Below are 19,854 nucleotides of genomic sequence, written 5' to 3'. Positions count from 1 at the left end.
TTTTTATAAAAAAAAAAAAAAAAAAAAAAAAAAAGAGCATTCACATTACAGTTGTTGCTGAAAAACAAATGTCCCAATCAGACTTTGGTATAGTATTCTCATCAATAATAATCTGGTGACAAACACAATTATACTAAAATCTATAATGAGCGAGAAGCCCCCTTATGAACTTGAAGGGCCAATTTCATTTCAGATCAGATTCTTCAACCTTGAGATTTGGGACAGGGTTTAGGCTGCAAAATTTATGGGAGCAATATCTTGTTACTATGAGGTGATAGACGGCCCAACATTGGCACAGAAATGAACCAAAAGTGTGCACCAAATCATCCAAATAAGAGAAAACAATCGTTTCTAATTTACGTACATATAAATATAGTTCATATTTGTATCTCGTGTTCTAGTTCAACAAAGTACTGTTTACTATGTACATCCATAATCAACACACAAAGGAATCTAGACCATTACTTACAGAAGATGGAATTGCTAGTGTGAATCATACTTTTCTGGCAAACTCAGTCACGTCGGCGAATTGTAGAATCTGGACATATGAAAACACCACACAAACACGAGCATAAAAAATTCATGCATTTGGAAACAACAACCCCATCGTCCAACCAAGGAGCAAACCGGCGCTGGCAAGGCCCAACCCCACTGCAAACGCGACAGTGCACTTGCTGATATCATACTTTGGCTTGCCATGCCTTTTCCTTGCAGCCCTGTGCTGACCCTTTTTGACTTGCCTACCCTTGCAAGGCGCCCAAGGCAAGACAGATGGGAAGAGATTGCAAATTGGTTGGTTTTTGTTCTTAAGCTGGAGGCAGATGTTCTCTAACTGAAGCAGTTGGAGCCATTGTTTGTAAGCGAACAGCTGGGAGGCCTGTCTGAAAAGCAGAGTGATGATGTGCTCCTTCTCAGTATATGCTTTCTGGGCCGCCGTCTCAGCTTCCCTTGCTCGTTTTTGAGATAGACACAGCGCTTTCAACAGCTGAGCTTTGTTTTGATCATTCTCCGAATTAGTTGGAGCATCTGTCTTGTCGATGCTGGTTGTACTATGATCACTGTTGCTGTTGGGGTAAACATGTGCAGTCTAATTTGTTAAGAAATTGAACTTAATATAATGAAAATTATGATTCATAATACGTTTCAAGATGATTCACCGTGTCATTCAAACTGTAAGAAGATTTTGCGAAGTTAAGTAGGAAGAAGAAGAACTAGTTTGGATAGTAAGGGGAGTTCAACACCCTAAGCCAAGCCACAAAATGCACATGGAACAAATCCTATTTTGCATTTTTTATTATCACAAGACGTACTATTTTTTACTTGGCATCAAGATTTTTGTAAAGTTCATGCCACAAGTTTTCAAAAAGTTGCTATATCTTTCTGAATGGCATAGTGTAAGTTTGTCAGTCTATCCGAAAAGCTTAAGCTAATAGGCGGTGCGCTAACAATTATTCTAATCATATGAATTCATGGATGATGATGAACAGCAATATAATAACTATAAGCTAACAATCTACAACGTTACCTGAAAGTCTGCTCAGAATCATGCGGTGAGTAATCTGAATTTGGGGTTCCCAAAGTATACTCCAGATTGGAGAACCCTCTTTCAGCCTTTCGATTCAAAGGTGAAGCGAGTTTATCATGATCCAAAATCCGCGGACAAGCAGAAGGCTGCTTCCTATAATTCGTAGACCGGGGTCGTGGAAGATCACAATTCTCAACATGCTCAAGTGATTTCTGAGCAACCAAAGAAGCCAAATCATCTTTACCAGCACAGCGCCACCAAGGTTCACTCTTGTCACTCCCGAGCAAATGAGATTCAAAATCAGAAGACAGTTTCTTGGTTTCTTCGGAAACCAAACAGTTCAAGGACTCCAAATTCATCAAATGATCATCCAAGTACCAAAACTCTGTCGCATCCTTAGTTAAAGCCTTGACTTGCTCCATAGAAGAACTAACATTACTCTTCATACCAGTTTTAGAGATAAGATCTTCTTTGAGTTGGCACTCCTTACTAAAATCTGAAGTCTCATTAATAAGTTCATTTCTGAAAATTTCAAGTTCAGCCTCCAAGGAAATATTATGTTCAGTTACAAAATCCTTGTAACGCCCAAAGTTGGGCTCCTGATTCAACCACCACCTTCTACCAGTTAGCACATGCGAATTTGGGTAACTGATCAGATATCCCGGCGTGGTGTTTTGTGGCTCTTTTGCTGCAGTGTCAGGTGCATGATCAAACTCCAATTTTGAGGAATTTGATGATGATGATGATGGATAGCAATAAAATTTTGAAGCTTCCCTTGCACATTCATGGGCATAGCAACGGCTACAACGCCGTGCAGTTCTGGCCTCTGCCGCTGCCATTACTTCAATTGGCCTGCAAAAAAATTTGCAACGACAAAATAAGAATTTTCAATTGGTAGCTACATTCTGAAAATCATTTATCTTGATTCATAACAAAGGCATTCTACAAAGAATAAAGGCATTAATGAAAAGCTAAGATCAGTGGATCCTTACCTTTTGCTAAATGAACATACTCGGATCAGCGGATCCCCGAGAACGGAATATCCTGAAAGAAGTTCAACCCATATTTTCTGTGGAAAGTATCAAGCCCATGAAAGCAGCAAAAGAAAGCAACCTTGAAAAGTCAAAGAAACATACCAGAAGCTTTAGATTATTAGGAAGACATAAGGAAACCAAGGTCCAAAACAGCAATCAATCAAGAAGACCATGAAAGAATGATCAAGTCCACAAGAGGGAGTTAAATGATCTGATTCCAGAACCAATACCGAACAATAATTCCAGAATTATGAAAGATTTAAGCAACTGAAAAGAAAGTTTGCAGAAATAACTCATATGGGTCCCTGATTACACAATTTTAACCAACACAAACAACTTTTTTTACGAGTCGTTTAGCTGTCTTATAGTTGAAAAGCAAACAAACAACAATTTAACTGAAAGCATAAAGCAGATTCCTTGATGACCCACAAGAAAAACCGACTAAAATAAAATCTAGAATAACTCATGAACCCCAAATTTTACATGCCCATGGGAAAGAAATTAGCTGAATCAGAAAATAAAAATCCTAAAATTAAAACCTTTACACACAAAATCCAGTGAAGATTCACATAACTAATGATGTAGGCCTCAAGGTTTCGATAAACTTCTGCAGAATCTGATAAAAGACGGCAACTTTATCTATATAAATCATTCAGTATAAACCGCCAACCCCCCCCAAAAAAAAAAAAAAAAAAAAAAAAACCAAAATTTCATCAAAAAACATAATCACAAAACAAGACGGCAATACATGACATGACATATTTGGGAGCAACAAAAAGTAAGAACAAGAAGAGGAAAAAAAATTCACCTTTTAGTGAGATGGGTATCGTGGTATTTGGCCAAAAATGGTGATATCCAAAGAGGGAGAGACAGAGATGATCGGATATGAGGCTTTTGTCTGAACGACCTCCATTGTTGTGTGGCTCTTACATCACTGTCACCACCATCACGCTATTACTGACATCTGTGAAAACTTGCAAAAAAAAAATAATAAAACGATTTCTAAATTCGTTTTACACAAACTTCTTTGCCGGAAATAAAGGCTCAACTAAAATACTATTATAGGACATAGTTTTTAGTACGTTTTCTTTAATTACGAGTTGCTTTTCCTATATGTTTGTGTTTGTGTGTTTGTTCTTCTTTTTCTTTTTTCTTTTTTCCCCTTACTTTGAGACAATTTATGAGAGCGATTGAAAATAAAATAGGAAATAATAACATTTACGAGAAACTTCAAAGTGAATTTTACCGATGGGCCATCACAAATTCACAATCCTCTTCAGCAAACGAAACGGAAACGAGAATAATATCTTCAATCATTTTCCAACTACCATTCCCGCAAAAATGCAACTTCATACGACAAGTCGTGTCTCACACTCTTTAAAAAAGTGGAACCCCGTAATTGTAAAGTAATCAACAACGTTTTTTTTTTTTTTTTTTTAAACGGAATAATCACAACATACGTTACAAGTTACAACGAATTAAGAGTGTCACGTAACAAATTGAGGTTCGATACTCTTACTTTGTCGTGTGATAGTTTTTTTTTTTTATTATTTTTTTATTAACACGCCATGTGGAGATACATCGAATATTAATGCTCGTTGTGATAATAATCAAATGTTTTTTTTTAAGATAATAATAATCCAATGTCTTTTTTTGAAAATAAAAATAATTGAATGGTTAAAGATACACATTTGCAGGACACGACTGAACTAATGAGACGAGATAAAAATAATGATACATAGAATTCTTAATATAAATATAAATATTTAAAAAGCTGCCTCTTATCTTAATATGCATAATAGTGTTCACTCCATAGTACATCTCAAAATTTATATGTATGTATTGAGAGTGCGACCCACTATATATAAAAGTTATAAGAACTAGATAATAGAGCAAGTTTAACGCATTTAAATTCATAATTTTAATTTTGTTATAATATTATTTTTTTTATAAAAAAATTTAAATAAAAAACGTTCTCATCAATGAATTATCTCATAAAATTTAAATTTAAAATAAAAATTACTAAATTAAACCCGTAAATTAAGCGGGCCACGAGATTTTCCTCTCTAAATGTTCATCAGATACTCCACCAAAGTCAACACCACCAATGTCAGTTTTTTTTTTAATCTTTTTTCTCTGCAGACGGCAGTAACCTAACTCCACTAAAGTCAACACCTTTAATGGCACCGAATATACATTTGTCTGTTGATTAAGGAAGACTACAAAACTGAACCGACCAGGGAAATCTGTACTTACATTGGACGGTGCAAAAGCTCTTATCCAAAGTAAAAAAGGTGAAATGACAAATAGATTGTAGAAACTCATTAATAACGAATTCTCTGCTTGAATTTCATCCTAAGCACTGACAATCTTTTCTGCAGAGATAACTTCTCAGGTTTCCTACCTAGTTTGTCCAAGTAAAATGCCATTTTTTTCAGGGTCTCTAAAACTTCTTCGCTCTCACATCCAAACTCTTTCTCTTGGATTCTTAGCATCCACTTGAGATGCTCCAACAACATTTCATTATCCGTCTTCAGTCTAGCTTGGATTGATACCAAACAGTCCAAAGCCTCCGCTGCCATTGCACATGAAAACCATCAAAGACAGAAACCAAACCATGCAAAAAGAAGAGAGAAAATTTGAATATTGACATGTGGATTATGTTATCTAATAAAGGAAAATATCACCACTGGTTTTCTATCAGTGACAGTTAGATATTGACATGTAATACTATACGAGTCCATGTGTTGTAGATCAATATGTAATAAATAATATATAAGATGGTCCTTGTGTTATTATTTGCGGATCTTAGAATTAATGTGTGAATCCGGACTAAATAGCATAAAATATGACATAAGAAATTGTTGGATTAGAGGAAAACAACCATGGCTTACCAACTGGAAGAGAATCTTTTCCAAATGCGTTTTTGCGGATGCGCAAAGCCTCAAGGGCAAGTTGTTCAGCTTCTTCATCGTGTCTTAAATGGTAGAGAGTCACCGCGAGACGCAACATTGGGAACGTGATTGATTGATCATCGGGTTTAACAGTTTTAGCCATGATCTGCAAGCTTGTTCTTAGCAAATGCTCAGCCTCTGGATAATTCTTCGAGTGTAAAAGGGAAGTAGCAAGATTAATCATGTGTGTCACCGAGCTCGGGTGCTCTTTACCTCTGCTCTTCTCCTTTCCCTCTGCTCTTCTCTGTGATTAGCAAGCATTCTTCTAAAAGCTCTCGGCCTTCTTTTCCTCTACAATCAACCAAATCATAATGGTTAACCGGGAGCATAAGCATTTGAACTTCTGATGTTAATGTTACATTTGAGATTACCTTCCAACAAGATGAAGTAATTCAGCCAAATATATTCTAATCTTTTCCATTGTTCTGTCATCCATAGCCATGTAATTCGAATCCTTGATAACCCGAAGGGCATTTCTGTATAAACGAATTGCTTCATCTGCATTTCCTGTAAAAAATTGGCTTGAGAAACCATATGTTTGAAGCTTTTTAAGACAGATTTCCACAAAATGAATGTTTAATTCATAGCCCCCCAATGTTTACGGACAAAAGGCCCCAGGTGGCCAGGTCTTACATAGTACCAAACAAGGTGACTAATGATTTTATAGATTTACTCAGTTTCAAACTAGAATTTCCACCACCCATGAAGCTTCAGAGAGAAAGAGAGAGATCGTGCATTACCGAGCGCACATTTCACATGAGCCAGTGAACACATAGCCATTCCAACTCTTCCATCATATTCTCCGTATAACTTGGTATATATATTCAAGATTCTGTGGAAGAAAAGAAAATGATGAAAAGGTCAGACAAAGGTCATGAACTCAAATCAATAAAAAAAAAAAAACAAGGCAAAGTACCCAATCCAAAAACAAGGGAAAGAAGTTTAACCTTAGAAAAGGAGTTTCTGCCTCCATAGCCTTCCCTTCTTGGATTAATATATTGCCAAGACCAAATAAAGGCACGATTAAGTCCTCGCTTTCAACACCTCTGCTTGATTCCAGAATAGTAATTGCACGGTTATAGAATTCTATTGCTTCAGTAGCTTTTCCACTAGAACCAAGAGATTTTGCCATGCCCAAATATGGTGTCACAAGAAAAACACTATTTTTCCCTGAAAGAAGGAATATATTCTCAATCAATAACAATAGCCCATACTCATTCTCCATAGTTGAAATAACAACCAATGTTACAAGAATTCAAAGTTTTCCTTTAAAAAAAGAAGAAAAAAGTTCAAAGTTACCATATTTTTTCTCCATAATATCAATAGCCCTCTGATACTTGAGCACCGATTTATCAAACTTCCCCATAGTTGAGTACATACTTCCCATATGCACAAGTACAGGATCCAGAAGCCGCTCATCATCAGTTAGACTGTCGACAACCTCAGTCAACTAACCTTCCATGAAATATCACCAACATAAAGACAGAAAAACAACAGCCTTTATGGGGTAAAGAAAAAAACATTCTTCCCTTAGATACAGTAGTCACTGCATGACTTCTTATATTGACACAAATCTAGCAACTACCTCTTTCTGTTTTTTTTTTTTTTTTTTTTTTTGGCTGCATTCCTGAAGGTAATTGTTAGAGAGAGTTCTCTTCAAAGGTTACAGCAATCATCTACAGTTCATAACGATAACATATTCAAGTGGCTCTCATTTCCTGAATACGAATACATGATACTTCCCTATGGCTACACAAACACAATATTGATAGATCAAATCATTTTACTCAATCAACAAATGTCCACATATTATATGCAAACTAGATCATGAGCATGAGATGCTTTGTATAAGGAAAGAAGAACTCACCATACCCAAAAGGGAAGCAACAATTTTTAAGTCTCCCAAAGCCATAAATCCCAGCGCTATGACGTCAATTAAAGCAGCTTCTTCCATGCCCCTAGAACCTGCATTCATCCTCTCCTCCACAGCGCCATAATTTGCCCGAAGCAGATCCTCGGCGTCTTGTTTATTGCCCATCGTAATCATCGCTTTCACTTCATCAAACAACTCTTGCAATTCTCTCTCAAAATCCTCACCACCGTCCTCAGGTTTACTAGTGCTGTCAATAAATATGCAGTATTGATTCATTACTTGATAGCCCAACTACTAAATAGAAACCAATCCTACATATTTCAAGTGCATTTTACCATGATTCCAATTCCTAAAAAATGAAACAAGAAAGCTCAAAACTTAAAAAATCAAAAATAAAAATAAAAGCACTAGAATTATTCTCACCTTTGAACGTTCTCAGTTTCTGATGGACCAACTGAAATGAAGGCTCTCGAGGCACAATGAAGGGAAAAATCCCAGGCAGATTTCATGTAAGAAAGCTTTAAATTGCAGCTATGCTTTTGGATAGCAAAAAAGAAGCAAGCCATATCTTTCTTCTGTAAAGGGCATGATTGAAAAATTTTGCTCCTTCTAAAAGGGTTCATTATCAACATTAAAGAACACCAGTAAACAAACATGGATATAGAGACCAAATTACTCAATCATAAAAAATGAAAAAAAAAAAAGAAGTTCACTTTCTTCTTTTCCCGTTCGAAGAGTGTCAATTATTCCGCTAAAGAAAGTAAACCAAGAGAGTGACAATTGAATTGCTGTTGATAACTGAAGAAAGAAAATGAAAAACCAAAAGGGTATTTGAAAGGATTGAAATTTTGTATCAGTAAGTTTCCAGAAGACCAAATAGTCAACTGAGAGAAACATTCTGAAAGGAAAACCTCTCAGAGGAAACTATGAAGAAGAAGAAGAAGAATAAGTACCTGAAGGTGTTGAAAGAGAGAGGAGGTAGAACGCGGGAAGCTGCCGCCATTGGAGGAAGTAGAGGGTAGTAAAGGCGGTTGCTTTTTACATGGAAATTTCGAGTCTCAAGCTCTTCAAGTAGCAGACATGAACTGACGAAGTGGCCACAGGCCAAGATAACAAGACGGAATTAAGGGGTAAAGGCTCTCACTTCTCAGGCTAAATTCTCCAATTTTTTCAATTTGCGGGGGTCCGAAAGTGGATGGGTCGACTCATCTAGTCACCGAATTTTGGTAGGTGGGCTTTGAGCCTTTGAGCTGTGGGTAGGCCCTACGAATTAAGCATACCGGCCCATTCAGCCCAATAAGAAGAGGGTGTAAATTGTTGAATTATTTGCAGGGAAAAAAATAAAAAAATACCACTCGAGATGGTTCTCGATATTATGTTACATCACTTAAAAATAAATAATTTTCATTTAATTAATAAATATAAAATAAAAGACTATGACAGTATATAAAATAACATAAATGATAAATTTGCACAAAATCATGGCAAACCAACTTTTCTCTCTTTCCTTCTTTTTTTTTTTTTTTTAAAGTTTAGTTATTCACGTATTATTTTGATATGAAATTATACTTAACAAATTTCCAATCAAAATGGTATTCCTCTACTTCATCCGTTAGAAATTTATAAGGGGATCTCTATTTTAATTTCTTCAAATTATTTTAAGAACGATTAATCCAGAAAGATTGGTTTTTTTTTGGCAAAATATTGTGATCAACTTCGAAACATTACAATTTTTTTTTTTTTCATAACATAATTTGAAGGAATTGAATAAAAGGAATTTTAAGAGAAAATGAACATTTTATGTGGACACTACATACTTAAATGATGTTTCTTAAACTATATGGTACGACTTTTTTTTTTTTTTGAGGAAAAAAAGGTACAATTTTTATATTATTCAAACAAGTATATATCTTTTCATTATTATGTCAATACAATAAAGACCTTTTTTTACTTTAAACTTTAGCTGCAATATATGCTATTTTTTAGGAACAAAATATTATATATGTTGCAAATTTGTCACATAAAAAAAGGCTTAGAAAACGTTTATCACTATAGCATAAAGAGAAAAAAAAGTCTCACTACTCAATTTGGTCACATAACCAACTTTATTACGTTGCTGGAAAAAAAAAATGTAAATAAGAAATCTCACTGAAATTTGAACTATTTTAATATTAGGTTCATTTGCTTTGCAGCAAAAATTAAAGAAAAATAAAGTTGATTAATAGAATTATAAACTTTCTAAATGTCCAATGCATCACATCATTTTTAAAAATATATATAATAGCAGGAGAAAAAATAGTTTCTTATCATAACTTTTAAATTTTACGTCTTTTAAGAGTTAGAAGCAACACGTTTGTAAACTCTCTCGACAAATTCTGGTCAAGAGAGCTTGTCAAGAAGTGTTGCAAGTGCTATAGGGGTATTCACTATTCAGGTCAGGTAAGACTCATTTCGGTCGCGAAGCTGCATCAAACAAATCCTATTTTTTTTCTTTTCTTTTATTATGAAAATAGACTTTGAAAACAAAAACCCAAGTAATCTGAGAGAACCACATCCCAAAATCAAGGATTTAAATGAGAAATGTCAATTTCCTTGCTACAAGAATTGCCAAATTATGAAAAGGCCAAAACTGCCATTCAAGACAAAGTACTAAATAAAGCGACCACTTGTTTATTTGGTCCGGACTTTAACATTAAGAGTCCACTTGACCTTGCCAGGAGGCAATGGGATGGACTTGGGAAAGCGCAGTGGCACCTCATACTCTCCTACAGTTGACAAAGGCGACGGTAGATGCAGGTTTTCATGAGCTATCTGCACGCTAAGCTGCCTTGCTACCTAAACAAGCCAGCACAAAAACAATCAATATGCGTGTGTGTGTGTGTGTGTGTATTTATATATATGCATATCAGCTTCCTGAGGTTTGTCCCCATCCAACACTCATTTGAAAGCCATATCCTAACACAAACTACAAAGCAATTTTTCGAAACCACACCAAAACTTACCTAATAAACGCTTTGGTCAGTAATCAAATACGAAGAGCAAGACAATACCTCAGTTACAATGTCATCTTTGGTCACGGCTGATTGCAATTCTATAGGCTCATCTTTTGTCGAGCGAGAACGGAACTTCTCAATATTGATCAATCTCCGCAGTACCTAAAACAGATACACAGAACAGATGCCCCGGATAAAGATCTAAAGCCACACCCACACAATTCTAATCTTCATTATGACAGTGAAGCTTTACAACGCAGATCCATATACAATATACATTTCAAGAACTAGTTAATTTATTGAATATGTTGTTGACACCCCTCTTAATCTTCCACCCCCTCCCCCCCACACACACTTTTTTTTTTTTTCCTTTCCTTTCCTAGTGTAGGATTGAAAATCACATTTGAAAAGTTATCCAAAAACTCTATCAGTACTAAATATAATATCGTATATCGTATTGAACAAGTTATAAAGTTGGTGACAATGAAAGCTTTAGGGAACAAACCAATCGAGTGCTATCCAGGCGCTCAGCCGCCTTCTCATATTCTTTCATCTTATCTTCCTCCGACATATTAACTTTCGCTTCCACCTTTTCTTCCTCGGGTGGGAAAATCTGAATCATCGCAGGTAAAAAGCTTAGAATCAAAATGTTGTAAATTTATTGAAACCCCGCAATAAAGACGTAGGCAATTCTCTAATTTGGTTTTAAAAAAAAATTAACACATCCCATCACTACCGTGTAATTCTGAACCGTCAAATCACATGAAAATCGTGTCGGAACTAAACAATTGTGTAAATTTAAACGGAACTTGATAAAAATCAAACAGTCCACTCAATTTTTTGGTACCTTATTAAAGAATTCTCCTAAAGATCCTTTTTTTTTAAAGACAAAATGGAAATCTCCAAATGAGAGAGAGAGAGAGAGAGAGAGAGGACCTTGTGTTGTTCTCTAATGAGATAAGCAAACTTTTCGATATTAGGAACAGCCAGTAACTTGGGCATCAAGTGGTTGCGAAAATGCCCAGGAGCAACTTTTACAGTCTCGCCAGCTTTGCCAAGTTTTTCTATGTTCTGATCGTGTCAAAGATAATCAAAACCCGATCCAAATCAAGCGAAAAAATGGAAAATAAATGGAATTTTAAACAAAAATAAATAAATAAATCTTACATCCGTTTACTCACTGTGGTTAGTATAACTTCCAATTTCCTGTGTCTAACACCTTGAGAAACGAAGAGAAGAGGGTTCATCATCCGATCCGAGCTATGGAGGTTCATTTCCATAATAATTTGCCGGAGAGCATTTCTACCATTTTGTATATACGCCATCTAAAATTCTGAATCTTCCCCTGATTTCCAAAAAAAAAAAAAAAATCAAGGAAAATCGATCAGATTGATATCAGACATCTGGGAATCAAAGAGAAACTTTGCTCGCAAGAGAGAAAAGATTGAAGGAGAAGAAGAATGTACTTAATAATGGCGGAGAACTGGCCAAGGAAGGAAGAAAGGGAGTTTAGGGTTTTGTTTACTGTGCTCAGGGACGAAAAGAGAGCAAGGAGGTTTTATCGTTAAATTACGGAAACACCCTTGGTAAGAAAATTCTCAAACTTTATTTATTACAATCAGCAGTACATCGTATATATAGGCCCTTAAAATAATCGTATAAATGGAATTATAAGGAAATAAAAGTTAAAAAACAAAAAAATATATATATTACTGAATATAATAAGGAAATACTATTTTTTATTCAACTAACTAAGATAAATGACACCACATCTTATATCATGATCGATAATTCGATGCAACAAACATTACTTCAAAAAGATTTGTTACTTTTTTTTTTTTTAATTCCTAACAAAATCGAGATCCACAATTCACATGGAAAATAATATTGATATGTTGAACACGCGTAATCTAGTAATAGATATCATTAGAAACTAGCTATTTTATTATTATCGATGAGAAAAACACAAATGGGGTCCTTCAGAAAAAAAAAATACACACAAATTGGGCATCGTTGTGTTCTTGGCCAAATTGAACGCAAATAGGATAAACCTTTTTGCACAATATCGTTTTAGTTTTAACCATTTGTCAAACTTAAGACATTACAGTTTTTGCGGGAAAAAAAAAAAAAAGAAGTAAGATTATGAATATTGAAATTAAATATATAAAAAAAAGTGAGCCGCATGAGATTTCACCTTTGTATAAGAGAGAAAAAACTGTAATAAAAAAATAAATTTTGAGTTGTGATTTGAGTTGAGGCCTACAAGAAGATTTAACAATTTCACAGCCATTTTGAGTTGCGTCGTTTCTGAAGCCCGCCATTTAAACAACTCTGCAAATTGTAAGACTACGATCAACGGCACAAAAGGTACTGAAATGGCAATAGGAAAATTACTCTGGATCAGTTTCGCAGATACACAAAAGGAAAATTGGAACATTACAGCAAACCGAAATGAAAGCTTTGGTGACAACATATTTACAGATGGATATGGATCAGGATTTGTACTATAAACTATTATCTGCCTAACAACCAATGCAGCAAAATCTCCTTCCAAAGACCATACATCTGGAAAAACCAAAACCCCGGTAAGGCCAACTTCAAGTTACGGCCTGCTCTCCCGGATTTACGGGCCGTCTTCTTGTGCTGAGAAAGCGGAAATGAGAGTTATTTTGATATCAACTAAAAATCCGAGATCAAAAAGGAAAACTCGAGAAAGAGAAGCTTACTGCTTAAAATAAAGCCCTGGATCAAGCTCTGGGCTCTCTCAACCTGCTCAGGAACACCTGATATTTGAATGATCTTTTGAGTTAGCTCTGGTCTATCCTCTACCAGTGTTACATTGGCTCCAGATAGCTGTTTCATAAAATAAAGCAGGTCAGAAGACAAATTCTTCGAGGCTAAACTTTAAAAGAAGTTGACGTTAATGACTAAAAAGAGTAGCATATTGACCTCACTAATCATTGCAAGCTTGTTTTTTGATTTTGTTATGAGCTTTGGAACCGCAAGCTCTGGTATAACAACTTCAAGTGTACTCCTAGTAACAAGCGGCACGGCGATTCTAACGGAACTGAAAAGGATAGCATAAGTGAGATAGACATTGATTGCAAAAAAGCTGCAAGAAAGAGAGATTTCACAACATATTCACCGGACCGTTCTATATTATGAAATGAAATGTACTTTCCACCTATTCAAACCACTTGGAAGATCTTCACGGCGATTACTATCATTCTGCTTTGTTGTTTCGTTACTGGCACCTCCAGTTTCCTGCAAAATAAGGGTTCAAGTTCTTAGAATACAAACAGTCCATTGTGGAAATAATCAGTTCACTCAATTTAAATCACACCAGAGAAGTCTATCTAGACATGAACGCCAGCCAAGAGTCATAAGTCAAACAATAAGGACACTTCAGCTTCACAAAATGACATGTTATGAGGACAAAGAAAGATATTTTCCTGAACATGATGAACATAAGTAAATATTCCGGGAAATTAAAAAGAAAAGGACTACTATAAGAGAAACTAGAATCAACAGTATCGAAGAAAGTAAAGAAACCTTTGATGCCTGTGCTGCTACCACAGTTTGTGCGTTCTGGTAAGTAGCTGAAGGAGGATCATTCGCAGTATAACCGTCGCGAACTGGAGTTCTACCTGGAGACGAGCTCTCCAGTCCCATCCCACTACCCAAAGAACCTGATGCAAAGAAGGAAGGTGGTGTAGAATCCTTTTGAAAGAACTCCCTATATAAGTAACTTCGGAGTCTCGATGTCACCTCGACAAGAGCATTTCGAGCTGCTTTTATCTCTCCTACTATCTGAAAATGATATGAGGTCTTTGCATGTTAACCTTACAGGAATCAGCCATAAAAGAAAATCCAAAATGTATGTCCTTGTTCATAGGAAGTAAGCTCTTTGCAGGGGGTAATTAAGTTACTTAACTTAGATCAGGCAACTAAGAAAGCAAGCATGTCTGGAAATAGGTGTCACGACAAACCTGTACAAGTTCATCACTTCCTGATACAAAGGAAGGAAGTTCTTCTCTCGGTAAAATTTGAACATTTGCGCCAGTTAATCTTTTTATTTCTGATAATGATCCATCTCTTCCCTCTAAACATCCAATGTCACTAGATGGGACAAGTAATCTAGTGGTCACAATATTATCTTTATCTGGAATAAGATCTAGAATGCGAGTTTGGATGTGTAACAAAGCCTCTTGAGCTGGAAATAGCTCGTCATTAGGACCCTATGTACACATATGAATCAAAAGATTGGTTAAAAAAATTTCATATAGCTCCCTTCAAAAGAAAATAATTCATATATTGCAGGTACAAAACTCGTGATGAAAATTTGTCAGATACCTCCTCAGAAGAAATGATAATTATCCGTTCATTCGAACTAGCCACACTGTCAGTAACTTTAACATCCACACCAATTTCATTTTGAAGCAGATCTATAATCCCGTCAGACTCTCCAACAACACTTTCAACCTTGTCAACTGGGCAAAGTATTCGAAATACAAGGTCCTCACTGTAATAGGGCTGCATATTTTCAGCCATCATAACAGACCCCTGTTCATTTGTATAACCAGGATCATTTGTATAACCCGATGGACGCGAGGCATAACTGTTGCCCCTGACATTGGAGGCAGAAAATCGAGGTCCGAAACCAGGCCCATCCATTGCTGACCTGCGCCCTGTGTTGCTCATGTGAGGAACAAAATCGTCATCAGGAGGGAAAAAACGTTCCGGTGAATGTGATCGCCCATGGAACTGACTTCGATCACGATGCTGACTCTCCCTCAAGCGTGATGAAATTATTGCTATTGCATTCTTTACAGCATTCATATCACCTACAACCTGTAGGAAAATCGGACAAAAAATTCAATCTAGCGTTTTTCTTGCAGATTTCTTTCCGTTATAATCTATACATAGGACTTCAGTCCATGTTTGGAATCACATTTATTGAAGGAACATAATCTAACCTGCAACTTAGATATTATTATCAAACTAAACCATACACAAATACACCTTACCGACATGTGAAAAATACAAAATGAAAAGTTCCCCACAACCTACTAACATAAACCAGGCAGCAAAAGAAACAAAAGTCAAAAACCACCGCAGATTTCTCTTTCCTGCTTTCAGCCGGGTAAATGTAGCTCCCAAATGCATAAGCAATAAATGGGAATATTCACCAGCAGATTCTGCTAATGAGTCATTAAGAAACGAAAACCCCAAATGCAGCAATCTAGCCATGCATATAAATATAAAGCTAACGAGGAGTGGCTTATAAAAAAAACACCTTATTTTCTTCTGACTAACGATATAAAAAATGTGGGTAATCTTAGTCCATGTCAAAGTGCTCAAAACACTTGACATGCAACAGAAGATTGAATTCAGATCCAGTTTTTTTTTTCCTTTTTTTTAATATGTATTATTTATAGCTGTAAGTTGGGTTTCAAAAAACCTGAACAATCTCCTCCGACATTGAAACACAGCGAGGCAGATTGTGGTCTCTAGGCAAAATCCTAATCTGCGTCTTAGTCTCAATCCTCATTTGCTCAATTATCTTCCCTCCCTTGCCAAGCAAACACCCAACATGCATTCTCGAAACGACGAGCCTCGTCGCGACCCGATTCCCACCACCTCTAACCCCGCAGCAATCCTCCTCATCTCCGCCGCCTCCGCCGCCGCCGTCGCTCTCGAGAATCCGGTTGTGGATCAAGAAAAGCGCCTCCTGAGCCGGCGAGAAGGCCGGCATTCGTCCCTCGGGGTCCCGGCGGCGCGTGTCGGAAATCTCGATGATCCGCTCCTCGTCGCCGGGCATGAGCTCGTGGACGTTGATCCACGCGCCGGTGTGCTGGCGAATCGACTTTATGATGCTGCCGGACTTGCCGATCACGCCTCCGGCCTTCACGTCGTGGCAGAGGATCCGATAACTGGTCGTCACCGTCAGGGATTGATCCTGTTGTTGAGGCTTGTTGGAGGAGACCCTTCCCCCTCCTACTCCTCCTACTCCTCCTCCGCCTCCTCCACCGGCTCCAACACTTCCGCGGTGGCGGTGGTGGTTGTTGTTCGCCCCATAATGGTGGTTGTACCTTGGTCTGGTCCTAACAACAGTCTCAGAGTCATAATCTTGGTCATAGTAGTAGTTCCTCTTAGATCTAGACCTCTCCATCGCAAACCTCCTCTCAAAAGCCAGGGTTTCTTCACAAAAACGACAAAACTAACAACTTCACCACTGTCCGATATCAAGCATTGTGGAAAATCAAGGTTCAAAACTCAAAAACAATTAGGGCTTTTTCTTTTGCCTGATTCAGTCTTTGTTTCTAGTGGAAATCGAACTGAATGATACGGTTCCAGATCTCGGTTCGGTTCTGTTCAAAAGTCTTTCGTTTCTGCAAAAAAAATTCTCTTTCTGTCTTTCTTTCTCATTTGTGTTTGTTTCTAGGGAAAGTGTGTGAAGAAAGTTTCAAACTTTGAAAACCCTAGGTGAGATAGATGACACGGAGAATCTAGGAAGGAGAGTTTGCAGAGTATTGTCAGCTACAAGATTTTACCACTTCGGTAAGCCACACCCTGGTGCTCACTTTCCTATCCCTCTTGTGAGGTCATATATATAGTCAAATTTTGACATGTTTGGGACTTGCAAAACGACGTCGTGTAAATATCTGCTTGCAGCTTAATAACTAATCATTTATTTGGGCACTAATTGCGTCGAACTAATTTGAAAATTGTTAGGCAAGGAAGGTATTGCCGTTTGGTAGGTAGAAAAGGAAAAGCATAATTTCTCCTCTACAAAAAAAAAAAAAAAAAAAGGAAAGAAGAAATAAATAAAACATTAATTTCTTTTTTATAATTTGTAGTTGTAGGTATCATAAATAATCGTAATTTCTAGGTATAAAATTTTGAATCCCTGAATAGTAAAATGTACCTTCAAATCATATTTTTCTTACTATAATTTCTTAAATGTTTAGGCCATGCTTAGAATTGATCTCGTTTTTATTTTTCACGTTTTTTGAGAAAAAAAAATGAAAACGTTTTTAAAATGACGTTTGGCGCAATAAAGATAAAAAAGAAAATGAAAACGATTTTTTAGTTTAGTGTAAAATTAAAGAGAAATAAAAAATAATTTTAGCCGTTTTTCATTTTTTGTTTTCGTATTCTTCTCTCTCGAGCAGAGAGAAAGAGAGACATTAATAGTTTTTTTACACTGAAAATAATCTCTTAATAAAACTACCAAACGCATTTTCAAAAATGATTTCTGTCTGAGATTGAAAGCATTTTCATTTTCATTTTCATACAAAAAATAAAATTATTTCGGAACGAGTTCTAAACGCGCCATTAATTTCACATATGTTCTTTTTAGTTTTAGATATAATTTGAAGGTACATTCTACTGAATGGGTTCAAAATTGTATAATATAGTTGTAGGAGCTAAAAATACACCTAATTTCACTTCACTATAAGGGAATTAAAACTTTGAGTGATGTAATGCAATATACAGATAAAACAAAAGCATGCATTAATTGGAAACCTAGCAAAATACCCCAACAATTAAATCATGAGCAACAAACTATAAACTTTAATTGTCGATATTGGCTAACATTTTTCAAACGGCAAATTTTCATATCAAAACAGAAAGTTAGACGCACAAATATGACAGAAAAAAAAATTTAAATATAAAGAGAGTCGACCTAAAATAAAAACTAAATTTACTAAAAATTTCCTTTGAGATGCTTAAGAGGGAAAAATGCGTACCAAGTTCAATTTGATATCAATTTTTTTTTGAAACTTTTTATGCTCGTTAACTTAAGTCTCGTTTATTTCACCGATTTAAGTTTAGATTTTGAGTTTTATTACAGTAAAAAGTTATTAGAAATAGTCACATTTAACTTTTTTGTTACAGTAAAAAGCTCTCACATAAAGTCATATCTAACTTTTTTGTTACAGTAAAAAACTCTCACATAAAGTTACATCTCAACTCAAATTAAAAATTCAAATAAGTAAATTAAATAGACCCTTATTAAATACTACAGTCTCATTCAATTTTTTAATTTAAGTTTTTAATTTAAATTGATATATAATTTTTTATAAAAATTTTTGACAAAAATATTAAATGTAAATTTTTATAAATTTTTTTTATTATAATAATAAATTAGAGAATTGAACCAACGAGAGCTACATGAACCTCAGAAAAATAGACCGGATAAAAAAAAGTCTTTAACGTTTATGATGGGTGAGACAAATTAAAAGGAAGAAGAGAGAGATAAGATACCGTGTCCGTGTGAATCACGTCTAGGACGTCAATGCAGCGTCCAACACGCCTCAAGACTCGACACTCGAGACACGAGTCAATGCCAGGATGGCAAAGACGTAAGACTTATTCTTTTGAGTAAAAAATTTTTAAAAAAAATAACTTGAATTATAATTTTATTTTAGTTCGTATTTTTTTAAATTTAAATTTGAGTTTAAATTCGAATTTAAAACTAAAACTTGAGTTCAAGTTTTCCCTTCAATTCGAGTTGAGAAACTTGAACTCAAATTAATAAATAGTATTTTTTCTATTCTTAAAAATGTTATAACTTTTTCGTTTTAATTCTGATTGAGATGATTTTTTTTCTATGCGTTGACAACGAAAGACGAATAAAATCCGACCCATATACCCTATTAAAATTTTTCATCAGCATTGAGTTTTCATTAAAATACTATCTAAATACAAATTCAAGTTTTGACTCACTCAAACACAAACTCAAAAAGATTCTTATCTCAAACCATAACTCAAATGTACACAACAAAACACAAACTCAAGTTACAAGTTCAACTCAAGTTATAACTCAAATTCAACTCAAGTTAAACTCCAAAAGAACAAGCCCGTAATATTTGGGAAAGACGCTGGGCAATTTCTAAGGGCCCGTTTGGTTGAAGGATCCGGGTCACATAATCAGAGTCAAGTTCCTGAATCCATGTTTGGATCCACCAAGTTCCCGAATCCATGTCCGGTTGATTTGAATCAGGGTCTGAGTCATGTGGGTCCTGATTCAGAAATCAACTCTCCCACCCCCCCCCTCTCTTAATTCAGCCCAACTGCAATCAGGGAACAGTACACAAACAGTGGACTGAGAGAAATGACTATCATCACCTTCCACACGCAAAGCTCACTACTCTGCCAGAGAATCTCCACTAAAAAACGACGATCAAACTAAGAATTAGCTAACGAAGTTCCAGAAAGCACATAATTTGCAATGAAAAATGAATCAAAAACCTAAATTTCAAAACATTCTATCCAATGCATAGTAATTTACAATCCGAATATTTGGAAGTAATCGGCCGACTAATCCACCGGCTGAATGCAACGGCAAGACGGACAGACGAGAAACAACGCTGCCTCAGCCGCGGCGTTGTAATTCCAGCACTTTATATCGAGTTTAAAGGCAGTTTGGGAGCTGAGAAAATTTTTCCCGGAAAATTGGAATTTCCTG

General features: G+C 35.9%; 4 protein-coding genes across 6 annotated transcripts; all 4 read right to left on the bottom strand.

The window, feature by feature from the left end:
* Nucleotides 1-42: 42 nt before the first annotated feature.
* On the bottom strand, nucleotides 43-3,952 carry LOC21395107. Of its 2 annotated transcripts, none has more exons than XM_024173999.1 (5): nucleotides 3,806-3,952; nucleotides 3,368-3,532; nucleotides 2,518-2,638; nucleotides 1,526-2,377; nucleotides 43-1,064 (listed from the first exon to the last, which is right to left on the bottom strand). In XM_024173999.1, the coding sequence occupies exons 4-5, from the start codon at nucleotides 2,362-2,364 to the stop codon at nucleotides 581-583; spliced, it is 1,323 nt and encodes a 440-aa protein (XP_024029767.1). In that variant the 5' UTR covers nucleotides 2,365-2,377; nucleotides 2,518-2,638; nucleotides 3,368-3,532; nucleotides 3,806-3,952; the 3' UTR covers nucleotides 43-580. The 2 variants fall into 2 exon arrangements, with proteins under 2 accessions (XP_024029767.1, XP_024029768.1); XM_024174000.1 differs by having other exon boundaries at nucleotides 3,368-3,523.
* Nucleotides 3,953-4,699: 747 nt separating this feature from the next.
* On the bottom strand, nucleotides 4,700-8,489 carry LOC112094053. Its single transcript, XM_024174021.1, is given in 10 exon segments — nucleotides 4,700-5,134; nucleotides 5,454-5,757; nucleotides 5,759-5,804; nucleotides 5,885-6,020; nucleotides 6,254-6,345; nucleotides 6,461-6,683; nucleotides 6,813-6,963; nucleotides 7,381-7,633; nucleotides 7,810-7,995; nucleotides 8,340-8,489. Coding segments are annotated over 10 exon segments (1,692 nt in total). The 5' UTR covers nucleotides 8,390-8,489; the 3' UTR covers nucleotides 4,700-4,883.
* Nucleotides 8,490-9,862: 1,373 nt separating this feature from the next.
* LOC112094055 (50S ribosomal protein L9) lies at nucleotides 9,863-11,984 on the bottom strand. Its single transcript, XM_024174024.1, has 6 exons — nucleotides 11,846-11,984; nucleotides 11,561-11,724; nucleotides 11,316-11,450; nucleotides 10,885-10,992; nucleotides 10,437-10,541; nucleotides 9,863-10,221 (listed from the first exon to the last, which is right to left on the bottom strand). Exons 2-6 carry the CDS (start codon nucleotides 11,702-11,704, stop codon nucleotides 10,057-10,059), a joined length of 657 nt encoding a protein of 218 aa, XP_024029792.1. The 5' UTR covers nucleotides 11,705-11,724; nucleotides 11,846-11,984; the 3' UTR covers nucleotides 9,863-10,056.
* A 447-nt stretch (nucleotides 11,985-12,431) lies between these two features.
* LOC21395106 (RNA-binding KH domain-containing protein RCF3) lies at nucleotides 12,432-16,950 on the bottom strand. 2 transcript variants are annotated; one of them, XR_002903332.1, is made up of 9 exons: nucleotides 15,841-16,950; nucleotides 14,733-15,230; nucleotides 14,369-14,617; nucleotides 13,932-14,189; nucleotides 13,564-13,643; nucleotides 13,329-13,446; nucleotides 13,106-13,232; nucleotides 12,885-13,022; nucleotides 12,432-12,749 (listed from the first exon to the last, which is right to left on the bottom strand). XR_002903332.1 is itself a non-coding variant. In XM_024173995.1 (8 exons), exons 1-8 carry the CDS (start codon nucleotides 16,549-16,551, stop codon nucleotides 13,003-13,005), a joined length of 2,061 nt encoding a protein of 686 aa, XP_024029763.1. In that variant the 5' UTR covers nucleotides 16,552-16,950; the 3' UTR covers nucleotides 12,432-13,002. The 2 variants fall into 2 exon arrangements, 1 of the variants encoding a protein (XP_024029763.1); XM_024173995.1 differs by having other exon boundaries at nucleotides 12,432-13,022.
* Nucleotides 16,951-19,854: the final 2,904 nt, after the last annotated feature.

This window comes from Morus notabilis, unplaced genomic scaffold, assembly GCF_000414095.1.
Source record: "Morus notabilis unplaced genomic scaffold, ASM41409v2 Scaffold879, whole genome shotgun sequence".
NCBI classification, from domain to species: domain Eukaryota; kingdom Viridiplantae; phylum Streptophyta; class Magnoliopsida; order Rosales; family Moraceae; genus Morus; species Morus notabilis.
The sequence above is the reverse complement of the archived record's forward strand: the minus strand, read 5'-3'. Positions and strand labels throughout refer to the sequence as shown.

Bases quoted from the DNA above. Each gene is read 5' to 3' on its own strand.
- LOC21395107 (XM_024173999.1), bottom strand. From the start codon at position 2,364: ATGGCAGCGGCAGAGGCCAGAACTGCACGGCGTTGTAGCCGTTGCTAT. The intron at 1,065-1,525 runs GTAACGTTGTAG...TTACCCCAACAG, and splicing joins GATTCTGAGCAGACTTTCAG to CAACAGTGATCATAGTACAA.
- LOC112094055 (XM_024174024.1), bottom strand. From the start codon at position 11,704: ATGGCGTATATACAAAATGGTAGAAATGCTCTCCGGCAAATTATTATG. The intron at 11,451-11,560 runs GTGAGTAAACGG...TGACACGATCAG, and splicing joins TGGAAGTTATACTAACCACA to AACATAGAAAAACTTGGCAA. The intron at 10,542-10,884 runs GTTTGTTCCCTA...TATCTGTTTTAG, and splicing joins GCCTGGATAGCACTCGATTG to GTACTGCGGAGATTGATCAA.
- LOC21395106 (XM_024173995.1), bottom strand. From the start codon at position 16,551: ATGGAGAGGTCTAGATCTAAGAGGAACTACTACTATGACCAAGATTAT. The intron at 15,231-15,840 runs GTTTTTTGAAAC...ATTTTCCTACAG, and splicing joins TGTCGGAGGAGATTGTTCAG to GTTGTAGGTGATATGAATGC. The intron at 13,233-13,328 runs GTCAATATGCTA...TTTATGAAACAG, and splicing joins AGCTTGCAATGATTAGTGAG to CTATCTGGAGCCAATGTAAC.